At 42.9% G+C, this 19,046-nt stretch overlaps 1 protein-coding gene across 1 annotated transcript in view; it reads right to left on the bottom strand.

The window, feature by feature from the left end:
- The window catches only part of LOC112395659 (guanine nucleotide-binding protein subunit alpha-14), a 189,336-nt gene that overhangs the window by 90,435 nt on the left and 79,855 nt on the right, over window positions 1-19,046 (bottom strand). Inside the window, exon 2 of the mRNA XM_024738989.1 lies at window positions 4-188. Coding sequence (XP_024594757.1) covers window positions 4-188 — 185 coding nt within the window. The remainder of the gene's footprint in view (window positions 1-3; window positions 189-19,046) is intronic.

Raw genomic sequence — 19,046 nt, 5'->3', positions numbered from 1 at the left:
TACCTTATTCTGTTCACACACGTACTGTATCCTCAGGGTATCCATGGCTCTGATCATGGCTTGCATGGCGGTGAATATGTTTTGATAAACTAGCTTCGTGAATCCCTTTCTGTCTTCGTCGCTGTAACCAGACCCATGGATGATTCTCATTTGCTTGATAAAGGTGCTTTTGCCACTTTCTCCAGTTCCTAATAAGACAAAACAAGTGAAAAACGCAGTCAGCAGTCTTTAAAAGGAACAGAGTGAGAAAGAAAGTACCTCCTGGCAGCGCTGGCCAATATGAGGATTAGTAAATTGATGGGGGTGGATCTGGAAAGGGCCTGCCGAGTGCTTATGCAAGTTGAGGCTGCAGGTAGTGCCATCCTAAACCCCTGGGCAGAGGGGTCCCCACCCTGGACCCTGTGCTTTTGAAGTCCACAAATATCACAGACACACACACACACAATTTATTAAGGACACATGAGTGCCCATGTCACTTGGAGTAATCCTAAACATCAGCTCTTGTGACTAACGCTGTTTAGGCCCCAGGGAACTGCTCCCCGACATCCCTTGCCCTATGACCTCGAAACAAGTGGCATCCGTGTCTGAAAGCCCCAAACATTCGAGGGTTTCCCCACTGCTAATACCAGCCATGGCAGCGATGGGGGCTGCTTCAGAGCGCAGGGAAGGTTTGAGCAGCAGAAACACCGCGATGTGAGAAAAGGCTAATTAACTTGTCAATTCTTTTCTTTCAAACACATGAATACAATGGATCCTCGCACAATGAAGCACCATCCCTAGCTGTACTAAATGTCTATATTCTTCCCCCTCCTCATATTCCAATTTGTAGTTCAGGAGGTCCTCCAAACTCACAACACTTGTACATGGCAGCCAAGGAACATTTTACATCAAACCATTCCTACTGCTCTTAAATTTGCACAGATGTCCAGATAATATGTGTGAAACATGATGCCAGGGCTTTACATTAATATTAGATTGAGGGCTTCCCTGGTGGCGCAGAGGTTGAGAGTCCGCCTGCCGATGCAGGGGACGGGGGTTCGTGCCCCGGTCCTGGAGGATCCCCACATGCCGCGGAGCGGCTGAGCCCGTGAGCCATGGCCGCTGAGCCTGAGCGTCCGGAGCCTGTTGCTCCGCAACGGGAGAGGCCACAGCAGTGACAGGCCCGCGTACAGAAAAAAAAAAAAAAAAAAATTAGATTGAGATATTGTTTGAATAGACAGGAAAAGGTGCAGCGTACGTGACAGACATTTGTGTGATGGAATTAAAATATTTTCTTTCTAATATTTTTTGTGATAAAGATAATTTATCTCAGAGATCCCATTACCATGTTTGGAACATAATATACTATATTTATGGTTCATTTTCAAATCCAAGTATTGCTTTAAAGAAGTTTTTTTAACAATTCAGGTTGATATGATCTCAGTAGGGCAAAGTTTCTTCTAATTGGAATTAATGAAAATCATCTCAGAACTAAAATGACTCAATCAAAGTTGGATTCTTCAAATGGGTCAACTGCATACGTACGAATATATATACAATATATATTCAGTATACTTGTTATAAAAAAGTCATCTAACGGTATTTCTATTAAAACAACACAAATTGTATGAAAATCTTAATTAAAATAATATAATTCGTGATTTTACTATAAAGGACAAAAATTATGAAATAGGAAATGATGGATTAATTATAAAATATTTTATTACGTATCCACATCTCATTGATCCAACAGAATACCCAGACAGTGCAGTTATAGTTAAATTTAATCATCTTTGCTACTTTGTTCCCTTTTAGTCATATTAAAAACCATAGTTGTACATATCTTTTTTGACATTTTAGTTATAAAGAGATGTTTGTCATGGTAAGAGGATAGAACATATTAATAATGGTTTGTTGGCTTGATTATTGCCTGTAACCATTTAGACTTATGGGATGTGGGTCTCCATCTGTACTCTCGCCGGGGGCCCTGTGAACATCAGGCCCCGGAGAAACATCTAGGGGACTCGAACAATTTTTCCAGGTGAACAACTGAGACAACTCTTAGCATTTGATAAGATCTTTCCTTGTAAGAAAAAAAAAAAATGTTCCTTCAAGTTGATCTTTTCAAAACACAAACCTGCTTTTCTATGTGTCTTCCCATCCTCAGCTCAAAACCCTCAATGGGGGCTTCCCTGGTGGCGCAGTGGTTGAGAGTCCACCTGCCGATGTAGGGGACATGGGTTCGTGCCCCGGTCTGGGAAGCTCCCACATGCCGCGGAGCGGCTGGGCCCGTGAGCCATGGCCGCTGAGCCTGGGCGTCCGCTCCGCAACGGGAGAGGCCACAACAGTGAGAGGCCCGCGTACCGCAAAAAAAAAAAAAAACCTCTCAATGGCCTCCCCTCAGCTCAGGAAGAAAGAAAACTACTGTGGCCAACAAGGCCGCGTGGTCTGGCCTCTCCGTCTTCACCAGCCTCTTCTCACAACACGCTTTCCTCCTCCCTCTGCACTCTAGCCACACTGGCCTCCTTGTTGCAGCCTTGGCCCATGCCTCGCACGTTCCTGGGATGGTCTCCCTTCACCCCTCTCACTGCTGCTCTTCACCTGGACTGGTCTGCCTGATGAGGTCAAGTCCCCATACTCTAGGTTCTCAAGGTACCATGAACTTCTGGTTGGAGCACCTGTTCCAGCTGCACTTTTGCCCATTAATGTCATTCTTCCTTTGAAATATGCCTCCCTTACCAGCCTGTAAGTTTTGTAAGGGGAGACAGGGGCCATATTTGTTTTTATTCACACTGCCTCCCCTTGGGCCAGGTATAATGCCTTACACTTGGCACAAGCTCATTAAGCTTTTATAAAATTGTGATAAAATACACACAGCAAAATTTACCATCTTTATAATTTGTAGGTATACAGTTCAGAAGTGTTAAGTATATTCACATTGTTGTGCAATCTCCAGAACGCTTTTCATCCTGCAGAACTGAAACTCCACACCCATTAAACAACTCCCCAGTCCTCCCTCCCCCCCAGCCACCTTTCTACTTTCTGTATCTAAGAATCTGACCACTCTGGGTACCTCATATAAGGGGAATCACACAGTATTTGTCTTTTTGTGACTGGCTTATATCACGTAGCATAATACCCTCAAGGTTCATTCATGTTGTAGCCTGGGACAGCATTTCCTTCTTTTTTTTTTTTTTTTTTTTTAAAGACCCTGATTATTTTTTATTTATTTATTTATTTTAATTTATTTATTTTTGTCTGCGTTGGGTCTTTGCTGCGCGCGGGCTTTCTCTAGTTGCAGCGAGCGGGGGCTACTCTTCATTGCGATGCGCGGGCTTCTCATCGCGGTGGCTTCTCTTGCTCCGGAGCCCGGGCTCTAGGCGCGCAGGCTTCAGTAGTTGTGGCTCGTGGGCTCTCGAGCGCAGGCTCAGTAGTCGTGGCGCACGGGCTTAGTTTCTCCACAGCATGTGGGATCTTCCCGGACCAGGGAACAAACCCGTGTCCCCTGCATTGGCAGGCGGATTCTTAACCACTGCGCCACGAGGGAAGCCCTCCTTCCTTTTTTTTTTACATCTTCATTGGAGTATAATTGCTTTACAATGGTGTGTTAGTTTCTGCTTTATAACAAAGTGAATCAATTATACATATACATATGTTCCCATATCTCTTCCCTCTTGCGTCTCCCTCCCTCCCACTGTCCCTTATCCCACCCCTCTAGGTGGTCACAAAGCACTGAGCTGATCTCCCTGTGCTATGCGGCTGCTTCCCACTAGCTATCTATTTTACGTTTGGTAGTGTATATATGTCCATGCCACTCTCTCACTTTGTCACAACTTACCCTTCCCCCTCCCCATATCCTCAAGTCCATTCTCTAGTAGGTCTGTGTCTTTATTCCTGTCTTACCCCTAGGTCCACCACCGGATGAATGGATAAAGAAGATGTGGCACATATATACAATGGAATATTCCTCCTTCCTTTTAAAATCTTGAATAATATTATTGAATTGAAAGTATTTTTTGAATACATGATAGTGATAAGGAATCCATCCAATCTCAGCTGCCTTCACTATCCACAAATAGGAAAAGAGGTGGCTCACCCTCTCTCAACCACCCAGTGTGCTATGTGGGTAGCAGTGACCTCAACCATGGCAGGAACCACCATGAAAATGGCCAAGCAGGAGCCTTATCCTGATTCTCTGTGACCCTTTCCCGGTTACTCCCCAGTCCTAATAATGGTGACTGTTAGAGAGTCACACTGTGCCTGGTACTCTGCACACATGATCTCCTTTGATCCTCACAACCAACCCACGAGGGATGAACTATTACTGTCATCTTTATCATACAGATGAGAAACCTGGGGCTCATACTGTTCAGTGATCTCTGTAGGTGCACACTGTCAGCAAGAGAAAGAGGGGACTTACTCAATCAGACTCTAATGCAGACTCTACTGTCAGAGAAGAACATCGGGATCGTGACCAAATGGACTTAGTCATACTGCTCTAATGAGGACAGACGGGAAGTTCACAGCCGCACACTGAACCCTAAGCCCAGGCACACCCACCATCCTGCAGGCGCACACTGTTGGGGCATGAAGAAGAACCTCCCGACAGGTGAGTGTCCTCACAACCTCACAAGCCTCCCTGTTGCCTTACTTCTACCTCCAGAGACCGGAAAGGTGGGTGCCGTCTTCCCAGGTCAGAGATGAGGAAACTGAGTCAGCAAACAGGGCAAAGCTGATGCAGATTCAGAGCTGCGGCTAGCAACCGGGCTGCTAAAGCCTTAGCCTTCAAGGTTCAACACAAATAACACCCCCCTAAAGGAATTTTCTTCCCCTTCATCCCCCCAACAGTTAGGCTTGCCCCCTTTAAGCTCTCAAAGTGCCTGTGGACACCCCAGTGGGGCCCATCCCCTAACTGCTTGCTTGCAGATATGTCTCTTGCTACACCCTAAGTCCAGGAAGGGTAAGGCTTGGGAGTCACGCATTTGGGTACCACGAACACTGTGCCTGCCATATAGTCAGCTCTCAAAAAGTGACTAAATGGAGGAATGAATAGAACAAACATGAGAAGTCAGTGTTCCCCCATTGGTCTTATATCGCAGACAACTGCAGAAAAGTGAGATATGAATTGTCAAAAGATGACTGTGATGAGACCAGTTTCATGAGGACTCTTGGCTGCCAAGACTTAGTGTGTTGACTGAGGACCCGTGGGAAGGTCCTATATGGTCAGAGCTTGGTCTAGAATCCTGAATCAGATTAGATCTCTGCTCTTGCAGAATCCTGGGGTTCCCTGCATCTCTTCTGTGATGCTGCCACACTTGCTTCTATTCCACCCCAGCAAGGTTGACCTTGGGCAAAGTGCTACCTTATCCTAAGTGAAGGTTAATACTTCCCCATTCTACATACCACAAAGCTGACGTGAACGGAGAGATTATGTAATCATCACGAAACACCTGGGTTTTGGACCCTCTTAAGCCAGAAAAATCATCAAGACTCACCCCAAAGTTCTATACCAAGGTAGAGGATCTTTTGCATTTTAAAGACCATTCACTTACAAAAGGTTAAAGTCAACCCCACCAGCAGCCCCAAACACAGAAACATGTTTAAAAAGTCACTGATTTTGCTTTTGGACATGGAAGATTTTGAAAAGAAAAGGTTAGAAATGATTTTAAAGATTAATAAAAAGATGATATAAATGTATTTGATCAATACCAATATTTTAAAACATTCTTCAATTCTACTAATATATTGTGGTTATTTGAAGAATAAAAAACCAAACATAGGGCAAAAAAAGGACAGGTTAAAGAAAAGAAGAAAGATTGAAAGACACACACCACCTGGGGCTGAGGGCAAGAGGGCAAAGAAACTCGGTGGGCTGGGGGTAGGGGTGAAGGATCCTCTCCCTCTCATTTAAGCCTCAACACAACCCGGTTAGTATCTTCTTTTTCCAGAAGGGAACCTGAATATCAAAAAGATTAGATAGTTTATTTAATCTCTGTCCAAGGTCAAAGTCTGTCCAAGGTGACTCAGCTTGGAAGTGTTTGTTGAGTCTTGGGTCTAAATCTGGGTCTCTGTTGGTGCATGCACTTCCCATGATAACACCATGTGCTAGTTTTACACTGAGTGTTTCCCCAAATAAATGGCCAAGTCACACCCTTCTATCAGCTAAGCACTGTCTTCACCTGGTTCTGAGACTCCAGCACTTGGAGCTTTATCTTTAATTCTTCAGAGCTCTGCTCTAAATGAGAGTTCCAACAGCAGATGGGGGCTGAGGTGGGAGAGGGGGTGGAAACACGAGAGGTAAGTCAGTCTCTGCAATGACAGCTGTGACCAGGACTTAGAGGGACCAGTAAACTCAAGCTAAGGATCTGAGCTGAGTTTCTGTCTGGATGGTCTGTCCATTGACGTAAGTGGGGTGTTAAAGTCCCCCACTCCTATTGTGTTACTGTCAATTTCTCCTTTTATTATCTGTTAATATTTGCCTTATATGTTGAGGTGCTTCTATGTTGGATGCATACATATTTACAATTGTTATATCTTCTTGGATTGATCCCTTGATCATTATGTAATAGTCTTTTTTTTTTTTTTTTTTTTAACATTATTTATTTATTTATTTTTGGCCGCGTTGGGTCTTTGCTGCTGCATTCGGGCTTTCTCTAGTTGTGGCGAGCAGGAGCTACTCTTCATTGCAGTGTGTGGGCTTCTCATTGCTGTGGCTTTTCTTGTTGCAGATCGTGGGCTCTAGGCCCACAGGCTTCCATAGTTGTGGCATGTGGGCTCAGTAGTTGTGGTGCACAGGCTCAGTTGCTCTGCAGAATGTGGGATCTTCCCAGACCAGGGATCGAATCCGTGTCCCCTGCATTGGCAGGTGGATTCTTAACCGCTGGGCCACCAGGGAAGTCCCAACAGTCTTTATTTTAAAGTCTCTTTTGTCTGATATGAGTATTGCTACTCAGCTTTGTTTTGATTTCCATTTGCATGGAATACCTTTTTCCATCCCCTCACTTTCAGGCTGTATGTGTCTCTAGGTCTGAAGTGAGTTGGTATAGGCAGCATATATACGGGGCTTGTTTTTGTATCCTCACTTCTTCTAAACAGAAACTCAACACTCAGACATAGAGCACAACCGTTCATTTATTCCACACAAAAGAAAAATCTAAATGATATGATTTTTAGAACAAAAATTATTGGTGATTGGAAGAATAGGTGACTTAGCTCTGACATCCCTCCTGACTGCGTATTAGAATGTGTTGTTTGGGCCAGTCAGTAGCACAGGTCCACTCTGCTTTGTTTCTTATCTCTTTGTGAGAACTTTCTCGCTGGCTCTTCCACAAAATCAACATGCTGGTGGACGGCACCTCCATAGCCTCTGCAGATAGCAAGAGAACTGAGCCCTCACTCTGGGAGCAGCATTCCCTCACTCTGGGAGCAGCAGAGAGGGGGGAGCCGTGGCTTGGAAGGCGAACTTTGGTATCAAGTGACCAAGAGATTTAATCAGATGAGACAAAGGGGGACAGGGGAGGGAACCACAGGCCAGAAGGACTTTTGCTCCTGGACCCAATGCTATTAAAATACAGAGCAGAGAATGGAGTAAAATTACAATTCCATCTCTAGATTCTGTTCCAAATATAAATAAGGGAAATGCCTCTTTTCTCCCACTTAGTTTTTGCTTCACTGTTTTCATACTTGGAGGAAAGAAAACCAACGATGGGTTATAAGTACTTTAAAACTTTCGTTATCATTAAGAGCCTACTAGTTTCGGGTTCTTATTTATCATCACCCTACTACAAATGTGGTCTGTAATAAAATCAGGGGGTAACCTCTGAGTAAGGCACCCTGGTTGTAACAGAGATTCCTCCGAGGGCCTGGTTCGCCTTCCCTGCTTTTGTGCCCGCTGACCTCCAGGCAGGAGACCAAGCTGCCTCTCACTACGCCTGCCTCTCGTACTCCCGAGTCTCTCGCTGCAGTGCTCTGCCGGGATCCTGTGCCTCCCCCCACCGTAAATGTGAGTTACTTCCTTTTCCAGCATACATGCCCAGCAAGTGGTTAATCTACACTTACGTGGCTTGCTACTCGGGCATGGCTGGCACACATGGATAACCTGTGTTCTATTTAAGTGAAAGCTCACCTCCGCAGGCTTCCTGTGTCCGTGGGTGGTGGGTGTGCACTCTGCAGGGCCGGGAGCTTTCCTACAGGATACTTGTTCTTGGCATTCACTTACCAGTGTTTCCCCAAACTCCATTATTTCTGTACCTACCTTGCTATTTTTATCATATCCATGTACCATCTGCATGATTATATAATATTAAAAATTTTTTTATTTAAATAAGCTTCTTATGTAAGGAAACATGAATGTTATGAGTAAAAAACCAGTGTCATTTGCCATGGGTAATCCAATTAAATATTTGATTAATTAAATATTATCGTAAGACTTTGGTGATATTCCAACTACAAACATCTGGTCTACCCCCCAGTGATCTGGTGTGTATTATGTGAAATATACTCTTTTACTCTCCATCCTTAAAGGAGCTTTCCCCCTCTTTCTCTTGAGAGGCTTCTGAAATCCTACCCATGAACCTCACACACGTACAAAAAAACTGAGGGTTGAAACTGATGTAACTAAAAAGGGGTCAGAAAAATGTCTTAGCACTAAAATTCTAAACTCTGAGATTTGAGAAAGCCATCTGAGGTTCGAGTTTCAGCTTAAGACTCAGAAAGACTCATGGGGAGGGAAAAAAAAGTTGGTTTTTAGAAGCCAGGAGAGAACAGAGGCCAAAGCAAAAAGGCCTTTCCAAGTGATAAACCGAGCATATCTAAACAGAAAGCCAATTGTTCTAAAGTTTACCTATAATCTTTAGTCAAGACCGCCTCCCTGAGAGTCAAAGGGAGGAGCTGATAAAACTTCTCAGATGGGCAAAGCCAACTCCAATAGTCTGTGATGTTTTCTGAAACCATCTGGGAGAAGCCATTGTGTTTCAGCTCAGTTTTACAGAAGATGATGTATGTGAACAGAACAGAAATGGGGACACAATTCTGTACGTTGGTGTAAATGACTTATGAGACCAACGGGCAGAAGAGGGTATGGACACATTCTGTTGTGACTGGCAGGTTGGCTCTACGGGGCCTTATTTCTCTTGTTTCCTCGTGTCTTTGGAGCCTAAAACAGAGCACATAGTAGGAGCCTAATAAATATCTGTGCTTCGGTATTCATTGACTAAGACAACAAGGATGATCACGGTCTGGGAAAGCAATGGGAAGAGGGTTTGCCTGGCCAAGAGAGGACTCAGGACTAAGTGGACAAGTCTGTTGAGTGACAAAGCAGCCTCACACAGGAGCAGGCACACTGCCACTTGCCCTTTCCGATGAGGACACGCGGGGCCCCGGGGCCAGCCACACAGGGAGGCTCAGGTTCTGTATCAGAGTTTCCTGGTAGTTGGGTACAGGAGTTAGGAAAATGCCTTTTGGAATCTTTATGCAGGAGAGGTTCTTAGTAGCAAAGAGGGTGGCCTGGAGGAGAGTGCCTGGATTTGGGGGTACTCTGCTTGGTTCCCTATAACTCACAGCTGACCTTGGGCAGCAGCCACCCCAGGTGGCGGGAGTTTCTGCACCTGTGAGTGCTGCAATCCTGGTACTTGTTATTCTAAAGATACTGATTCATGAGAGAATCTGGCTAACATTGGGGAAAATTCCAAATGATCCCTTACTGCTACGGTGAGAATGTTTGTCCCCCCCACCCAACCCCATAAGGCTGAGAATCTTATGCCCAAAGAGATGGCATTAGGAGGGCCTTTGGAAGGTGATTAGGTCATGAGAGTGGAGCCCTCATGAATGACATTAGTACCCTTATAAAGAGAACCCAGAGAGCTCCCTTGCCCCTTCTACCATATGAGGTCACCGGGAGATGTCTGCAGTCTGGAGACCAGCTCTCATCAGAACTCAACCTTAATGACACCCAGAACTTCAACTTCCAGCCTCCAGACTGTGAGAAATACACCTCTGCTGTGTATGAGCTACCCAGTCTGTGGTATTTCATAGCAGCCTAAGTGAACTAAGACATCTACCCAAGTGCAATCCAATGGAGGGAGGGATACTCAATAAAAATGCAGGTTCCTGGGCTCCTCCTCAGTTTAACTCTGACTCACACTTGCAGGAGCCTGGCATTATGCATTTTAACCAGAGCTCCAAGGGTTTTGATGCACCCAGTCCATGGACTGGTTGGGAAGCACTTCTCCAGGCTCTCCCGAGAGGAACCTCTACTAATGTAATCTACCTGGGACTGGAATGCTCAAATTTTTACATCACGTTCAGTGTAGCCAATGGGATTTTATACCAAGTTCCAATTTCATTTCTGCATGAACAAAATATCTCTGTGGGAGCTCTGTTTTTCAATTTCCAGAGGGGAAACATTTTGAAGGTGCCATAAAGATTCACTTATTCAAATCAGTCCCCCCCAATCCCCATATCACCATCACAATCATGTCATCTTCCCCAGCCTCTGCTCTTGCAAACAGAAAACGTGCTATTTTTCACCATAAAAGGAGAAGTGGCAATGTCCTAGGCATCATAGAACTGGAAACAACTGGACACAGAGTTCATGGCTGCTTTCTCAACAAAAGAGGTAAGTACAAGTCTTTTGAAACAAAAAGGAAAAGCTGAAAGAACTTAAGTGATGAGGCTCAATAGATAGTTTGAGATTTTTTTTTAAAAAAAGAAGCCAACACTAAAACAATGGAGCAGAATTCAAGATGCTGTATATTTTATAGTCTTTTTGTTTCATTAATCTACAAAATCATTTGTATTGACTCACCAAGAAAAGCAGCAATGCCAAGTATTTCCTGCCACTTTCTGTCTTTGGGCCTCATTTTGATCAAGATGGTATTTTCAAGTCCAAACTTGATTTCTGAGCAGTTCTTATATCAGGCAAAGCTAAAAGATCATGCTAACAATTTTCAATCACAAAGATTTTTTGAATAAATGTTTTTCTAATTTGAAGTATCAAACATAATGTACTTCTCATATTTGCCACAAGTGCATTTAAAAGTTCAAATGCAAGGAGACAGCAAGGCTACTTTTTACTCTAAATTAATTTGAGCTATTTACCTACACAACCAAATTTCTATAATTTGTTAGAAATGTGGTATTCGTAAAAAATTCAATACAAATATTCAGCTTAGAATTAACTGCTTTATGTCAGGAAACGGTTGTCATTAATTGACATGCATCTCTTGTATGCAGTCAACATGATCCAGAGATCTTTGTTAGCCAGACATTCTAACTGACCCTTCCACGAAGAGTTACACAATTTTGCTTGTTCTGTGTCAATAGCTCGTCTGTATAAGTTTCCGGAAAAGTAACAAAATATACAGAATCTTAAGAAACAAATGCCTGCTAGTGACAAAACTCTATTTTGGAAAATGCTGAGGACATCAATTATTTTCCCCTAAAAATGAATAAACCACACAAAGGATAGGGAGGAACCTATTCAAATAATCTCTGTGGTTTACAACTAAAATATTAGCAATCCCATTAGAAGTAAAACTCATTTCACTTATAAGGAGGGTCAAGAGATCACTTTCTGCTCTATGACTCTAACTCATAATTGTTTTATTTTTTAAAAAGACAAATTGTAAGCATTTTCATAAATGATTTTAGAATCTTCCCCAGTTCACTGCTCTTCCTGAAAATTGACATTTCCCTCATTCTTACAGAAACGTTTACCAAGAAGTCATACCACCAGGGCGCTAATAAGACTTTAGCCTCTCAACCTTTGAAAGGATATGAGGAATCATATAACCCCAGAATGGTCAACACAGGGAGGAGTCTAAATTCAGAACTTGTTCCTTCACAAGTTATGATTGTCTAAAAGCTGAATTTTTGCTCATGCTGAAAAAGAATAGGAGGAAGGATAGAGCAAAGGCAAAAATTACTCAAAGGAAAAGATGAAGCTCTAAAAAGATAGGATGGACTTAAAATCTTCAAACCTCAATAAGGGCAGGCAAGGAGACAAGATATCTATTTCGAAATACTAAAGCATCTTGCTGAAACACGGGGAGTATCTGACCCACCCTTCTATCCATCCTCCTCCACTCCAAAGATAAATTTAAATGAAAATAAGTTAAATTGTAGTTAAACAAAAGTAGACACTAGTGCAATTAAATGCAGGTTCAGGTTAAGAATGAAAGCACAGAGAATTCCAAAACCGTGGGACTTTCAAAGTACCATGCACTATCATCCACTTTGGATGGTTTTTCAAAAAAATTGTTCTCTTGAAGTCCTTCTCACCATTCTGGCAGAATATGAAATTAGTTTTATTCAGATTTCAGTACAGTAAACCCCTCCGTCCCCATCCATGGTTTGAATTTCTGCAGTTTCAGTTACCTGTGGTCAACCGTGGTCTGAAAATATTAAATGGAAAATTCCATAAATAAATAATTCTTAAGTTTTAAGTTGCACACCCTTCTGAGTAGCATAATGAAAGCTTGCACCATCTCACTCTGTCCTGCCTGGGACGTGAGTCATCCCTTTATCCAGCATATCCCACCCATTAGTCACTTAGTAGCTATGTGGTTATCAGATTGACTGTGCAGTTATCGCAGTGCTTGTGTTCAAGTCACCCTTTTTTTACTTAATAATGGCCCCAAGGCGCAGGCGTAGTGACGCTGACAATTTGGATATGCCTATGAGAAGTCATAAAGTGCTTTCTTTAAGAGAAAAGGTAAAAATTCTCAACTTAATAAGAAAAGAAAAACATATGCTGAGGTGGCTAAGATCTATGGAAAGAATGAATCTTCTATCTGTGAAGTTGTGAAGAAGGAAAAAGAAATCCATGCTAGTTTTGCTGTTGCATCTCAAACTGCAACAAGTTATGGCCACACTGTGTGAAAAGTACTTAGTTAAGATAGAAAAGGCATTAAATTTATACGATATTTTGAGAGAGGGACCACATTCACATAACTTTTATTAGAGTATATTATTTGAATTGTTCTATTTTATTATTAGTTATGTTGTTAATCTCTTACTGTGCCTAATTTATAAGTTAAACTTTATCATAGGTACGTATGTATAGAAAAAAACATAGTGCATATATACATATATATATATATAGAGAGAGAGAGAGAGAGAGAGAGAGAGGGAGAGAGAATTCAGTACTATGTATGGTTTCAGGTAACCACTGGAGGTCTTTTATATTTATCTATTTATGCATTTATTAGGCTGCACCGGGTCTTAGTTGCGGCACGTGGGATCTTCGTTGCCACGTGTGGGATCTTTAGTTGCGGCATGCAGACTCTTAGTTGCAGCACGTGGGATCTAGTTCCTGGGCCAGGGATTGAACCCAGGCCGCCTACATTGGGAGTGCGGGGTCTTAACCACTGGACCACCAGGGAAGTCCCTCCACTGGAGGTCTTGGAATGTATCCCCCATGGATAAAGGGGGACTACTGTAGATATCCAAAAAGGTGTATGGTGTCTTTCAGCACCACTGTGATCAAAATATGTAAATTTACCCTTAAAGGTCCAGTTTAAGAACACATGGGTTAAGTAATACCAAGATATTGGCAATGTTGTATCAACCAGGTAAAACTCAGGTCCCGTCGTTTTTGCCTTCCTTTCTCTATCCCAGGAGCCCAGCTGGCTCCCAGGCCAACTCATCCATCTTATCGACTGTTCCACCATCGCTTTTACCGTGAATGCCCCCGCATTCCCAGGTAGAAAGACTCATTCTCTTCTTCTTGGTCCTACTATATCTTTATATACCATTATTACGGCCTTGTCATGATATTTATGTCTTCCCATTAGTCTGTGATTTTCCTTAGATTAGGAACTCTCTTCTCTACCTTTGAATCCCAGCACCTTGGACAACACCTGCCCTAGAGTAGGTGCTCACTAACTGTCTGAATATTTGAAGAATTTCCTAATACCACTTTCTGTAGCATTCCTCAACTAATCACCAAAAAGCCTTGGACTCTTTCCTACCATTTAATTCCCAGGGGCCTTTCCCAATGTAAATGAAATATGTTCTCCTGCTTTAATTCTTCTCTCAGTCCCCAAAACAACAAACAATTTTGTGCCAACTCGGAAACTTGAGTTCTCATCAAATGGTCTTCATTATGGCCTCACCCTCTGAAAGAAAGAAGTTTCTTTTTTGGTGTACAGCTGTGAATCAAGTAACATCACAGTCTAATTCAGGACATGCTTGGAGTCATTCCAGCCATTATTTATTCAGCATATATTGAGTGCCTGGGCTGGGCTCTGATTCTAAGGAATGAGTCTCCACCTCAGTGGGGAAGGCCAACTCTGTCATTTCCTTTCCTCCAGCCCAAGATCCGTTTGAGCCTCAGTCTTCCCAGAACCATGAACTCCAGGATGGCTAAGACAAAAACATTTGGTCAAGAGTTTTTCAATATGTCTCTTACTGATATCCCAAAAAAATTACTTGAATATATATATATATGCATATATAATTTCCAAGTGACAACCTAATGATTCATGAGTAATACTAACCTCTAGTTCCACTCATCAAGATCTCTTTGGGGGAAGATGTTTGCAAAAACAGGCTGGACCCCTCTCTCCAGGGTGGGTTAAAATGACCAGGATGACTGTATCGCTGTCTTTTTTTTTTCTTGAAATATAGTTGGTTTACAATGTTGTGTTAATTTCTGCTGTACAGCAAAGTTATTCAGTTATACAAATATATATATATACATTCTTTCCTTCAATATTCTTTTCCATTATGGTTTATCACAGAATATTGAATATAGTTCCCTGTGCTATACAGTAGGACCTTGCTGTTTATCCATTCTATATATAATAGTTTGAGGATGACCACATCTTCTGATTGTCCAGGACCAGTCCTAGTTTATACCGGTTGTCCTGAGGTAATTATTAATAGTATCCTTTCTCATTCTCAAAAGTGTCCTGGTTTGGATAATAAAGTATATGGTCACTCTCAGTATAACTCTGCCATATTGGCGTTGTCAGAGACTTTACAGTCTCCTCTGGCATTACAACACTAATTTACTGCTAAAACATACAGCTTAAGATAAGAAAATCAATAACCAACCAGCTTTTTCTTTTCATAAACCTCCACCTTAACAACAACAAAAACAGTTTTTCACTAAGACAACTGTGGGAGCTGCTAACATGTTTCTCATATGGGAAGGATGTACTCTTTGACTTTGCTGTAAAACCAGCTGAACAACATAACCCAAGTAGCTGCTTTGTTACAGACAGTGGGAAAATGTACGCAAAAGAGGTCATTTCAACTAAAAGAAATCTGTATATGATAGCTATTATTTGTATTAATTATATCTCCAGTGACCCACCTACGGGGAAAAAAAAACTTTCCACTAAAAGCCAATTTGATGTCTCTTCTAAGGCTGTAATTAAACATATAAAAGAAATTCTGTTGTTACAAGGAAAAAAAGAGGCAAATGAGCTCTCTCTTTTTTGTTCCATCAACACTGGGATGCCTTTGCTGGGATAATAACTAAGGGATAGTCCTCCAAGGTGTGGGTTAGCAAAGGAGAATGATTTGAGGATTATTTTCATTTTACCCCAATGATACAGATAAGTTCTTATAGTCTTTTCTTTGGAATGATGGAGAAAGCAGTATAGAAAAATAATTAAAGCCAAGCACTCCATTTGGGGTTGAGTATTGTTTCTTGGAGTAAAGGGACTATCCTTGTTTAATCTGAAATTTGTAATATGCTAGAAAGCTGTCTGACCTTAGGCAAATTACTTAAACTCTCTGAACCTCAGTTTTCTCATCAATTAAGTGGGCAGAATAATACTGTAATAGGCAAGAACAAATCTGATACCATATTAGATCTGTTCCTTTTCCTGTGCTTAGTCATGCTGGCTCTGCACCTTTTCTAAAAGAATGTTGCCTATAGCATGAAATATACAGGATAGCCTAGTCTCAGGGCTCTGACCTTTAAGAGTCCATTCATATGGAGATAAAAAGTTGCAGAACAGAGAATAACATTTGTCTTGTTGGAGGCTTACAGGAACATCATGACCTGACCTACGTGGACAGATGTGAGAACAAAGGACTCCAACACTAAGAAGTTTGCAACAACAAACCATATCCCTCCCTCACCTTGTCTTTAAAAACGCTTTGCTGGGACTTCTCTGGCCCTCCAATGGTTGAGGACTTCACCTTCCAATGCAGGGGGTGAGCGTTCGACCCCTGGTCAGGGAGCTAAGATCCCACAGTGCCTCGTGGCCAAGGGAACAACGCATAGAGCAGAGGCAGTGTTGAGGCAAATTCAATAAAGACTTTAAAAATGGCCACATCAGAAAAAAAATGCTTTAAAAAAATAAAAAATAAAATAAAAACGCTTTGCTAAAAGCCTTCGAGGAGTTTGGGGCTTTTTGGGAACGAGCCACCCGTCTCCTTGCATGGCCTGCAATAAACCTTTCTCGGCTCCAAACTGCGACGTTTTGGTTTGTTTGGGCTTACTATGCATCGGGCACAAGATCTTACGTTCAGTAACAATACCATTCCTATCATCATTTGTTGTGAGAATTAAAATTGCTTTAATTCTAGAAAGCAGAATTCAAATATTAATTATTATGATGAGTGATAACTGTGGAAGGAGAGAGGAAGAAGGAAATGTAATGGTTTGGAAGACTGAATGCATTTGCGAGAGAAGGTTAGAAGCAGGAATGATAACCTTTGAGACCAGGACTTGGTGGCATTTCTAATAACAAAGAGGAAGTTAGAAGTGGTGCGTGTATTTGTTTCCTAAGTTGCTGCAACAAAGTGCCACAAACTGGGTGGCTTAAAACAATAGACATTTATTCTCTCACCAGAGGCTCTGAAACAGAATCTGTTCCTTGCTTCTCTCCTAGCTTCTGGTGGTGGCTGACAGTCCTTGACGCTACTTGGTCTGGAGCAGCCTAACTCCAATCTGTGCCTTTGTATTCACATGGCCATCATTCTTCTGTGTGTGTGTACATGTGTGTGTCCAAATTTAACCCACCTTATAAGGACACCAGTCAGAACGGATTTGGGGCCCACCCTAACCCAGTAGGACCACATCTTGGCTTGATTACATCTGTAAAGACGCTACTTCCAAATAAGCTCACGTTCATAGGTTCCAGATTCATCATGAATTGGGGGAGCACCCTGGTTAACCCAGTGCAGTGCCTGTTTGGGAAAGGTGATCACAGGCTCACACTCAGAGAAACTTGATATAATAATTACTGGTAGGATTTTACAGAAATGAAAAGACTAACAGGGGATTCCTCTATGTTTTCCAAACAGAGCAAACTTTTAATACTTCTAGTATGAAAGGGGAAAGGGCTCTTCTTTCTTTCCACTTGTCTTAGCCATCATTTGGACTGTTTGCAGGATCCTAAAGAATTTTCTCTTTACAGCTTTTCCCCTCCCACTTATTTTGTATGTGAAGCACCTTCCATAACTCAAGTTACTTTATTAGGTGTAACTGTCGGTGAGCAATTAAGTTTCTGCATCAGTGTGGCAACATCACTTTAATGTCATCAGCAGCAACCCCAGAAGTTTAGAGTCAGGGATTGCATTCCCATTTTGTTTGGTCAGCACATTGTTCAGCTTTTTATTTTTAATTTAAACGTCTTTTGCTGGGGCACACACTCACTAGTTAAACACAAATGTGCCCACAGTCTCTCCCTAGGTCCCACTGCCTTGTATCTGGTCCAGTCACACATTTATGGTACCTGCGGGAGACCTGGAAGCACAAGGATGCCAGCCGTGATCTCCACGATCCCTAAACCCTATGACCCTGAAACTGAGACAGGCTGGGACCTGGGACCCTTTACTGGAGTGCTGCCACCTCAACAAACGTCTCCTCTAGTAACAGAATACAAAGAAGCTGTAAGGAACTAAAAATAAACATGAATGCGCAGTTGGGACAAACTATGAACAATAAGATACAAAAAAGCCAAAACCCAGCTGCCACTTCTGAGGTGCGGGGAGCAAAAGCAAGGTACTGCGCGAGATCCCCGCACACAGCAACCCCCAGGGGGTGGGCAGATCACCTAAGCCACCCCTCCTGCCCGACCCCTGGACACACCCCTACACTCACCCCATTTAAGGAACCAGTTCGCCCCGTCTCCAGGAGCGAGCAAGGGAACCTGTTACTTGTTTTCGCTCCCTCAAGCGGCAGCAGGAGCCCCAATAAACCCTTGCCTGAATTCCTCTTGTGGCCTCTTCTCAACTTCTATCGATTAAAGAGTCCAAGAACCCAGGTCGGGCACAAAACCAGTCACATGACTTTACTCCATTTCACCCCAAATTCCCTTCCTTAACAGTTAGGGGCTAGCTTTTTCCCTCGTTAACCAGTTGTTTTGTAATTATTCTCAGTTCAGCTTTTATCTCCCCAAAACTCGATTAAAAACAGCTTTGTATTTTGTATCCTCCCACAGTACCCAGCCTCCCAATCTGCACAGAACAGACATTCCAGCGTGTGTTGGCTAAAAACAAAAGGGCCAGCAAAACAACATCCTGCAATTATTCTCACATTCCAGGGCTTGACACAGTGCCACCTTTAGAGTTGACAAAAGAGCTTCCAAACTTTAGAGGGCCTTGCTCTGGCCCTCTTTCACCTCTCCCCATCCAGCGGGGCCATGAGGCCCCAGGGCCAAGGACACATACTTGCTTTTAGTCCGTGTCCTCTCCCCAGCTGCAAGGCCGTGCTCAAGGTACTTGAGATCCTGGAAAGTGGCCCCCCACCCGCTTTCAGGGCCTACATGGGCCCTCCCCAATCCATCCACTTGAGGGTGAGCATGACACAGGTGTGCACATCCCTAGGCCTGAAAGGTAGCCAAGAGACAGATATGTGTGAGGCGTTGTGGACAAAGCTTGGATGTGCTGGCCTGAGTGCATGCAGAGCCCTTTGCAGTGTGCATGGGAGGTGGTTGTGACCAAGGGACACCAGCCAGGGGCTTCCATTTGTACTCCTGCTCAGGCCCTACAAATGTTAAGTGCCTCCCTGGCTTGACACACACATGGGGTCGAAGAGGTAAATATCCATGGCAAATACTCCTATTTCTCACTTTTACCCAGGATATACTCTCGCAGCCTGGATA

The sequence above is a fragment of the Neophocaena asiaeorientalis genome, unplaced genomic scaffold, assembly GCF_003031525.2.
Source record: "Neophocaena asiaeorientalis asiaeorientalis breed wild unplaced genomic scaffold, Neophocaena_asiaeorientalis_V1.1 scaffold249, whole genome shotgun sequence".
Taxonomy (NCBI): Eukaryota; Metazoa; Chordata; class Mammalia; order Artiodactyla; family Phocoenidae; genus Neophocaena; species Neophocaena asiaeorientalis.
Note: the sequence above shows the minus strand (reverse complement) of the source record. Positions and strands in the feature narration are given on the sequence as shown.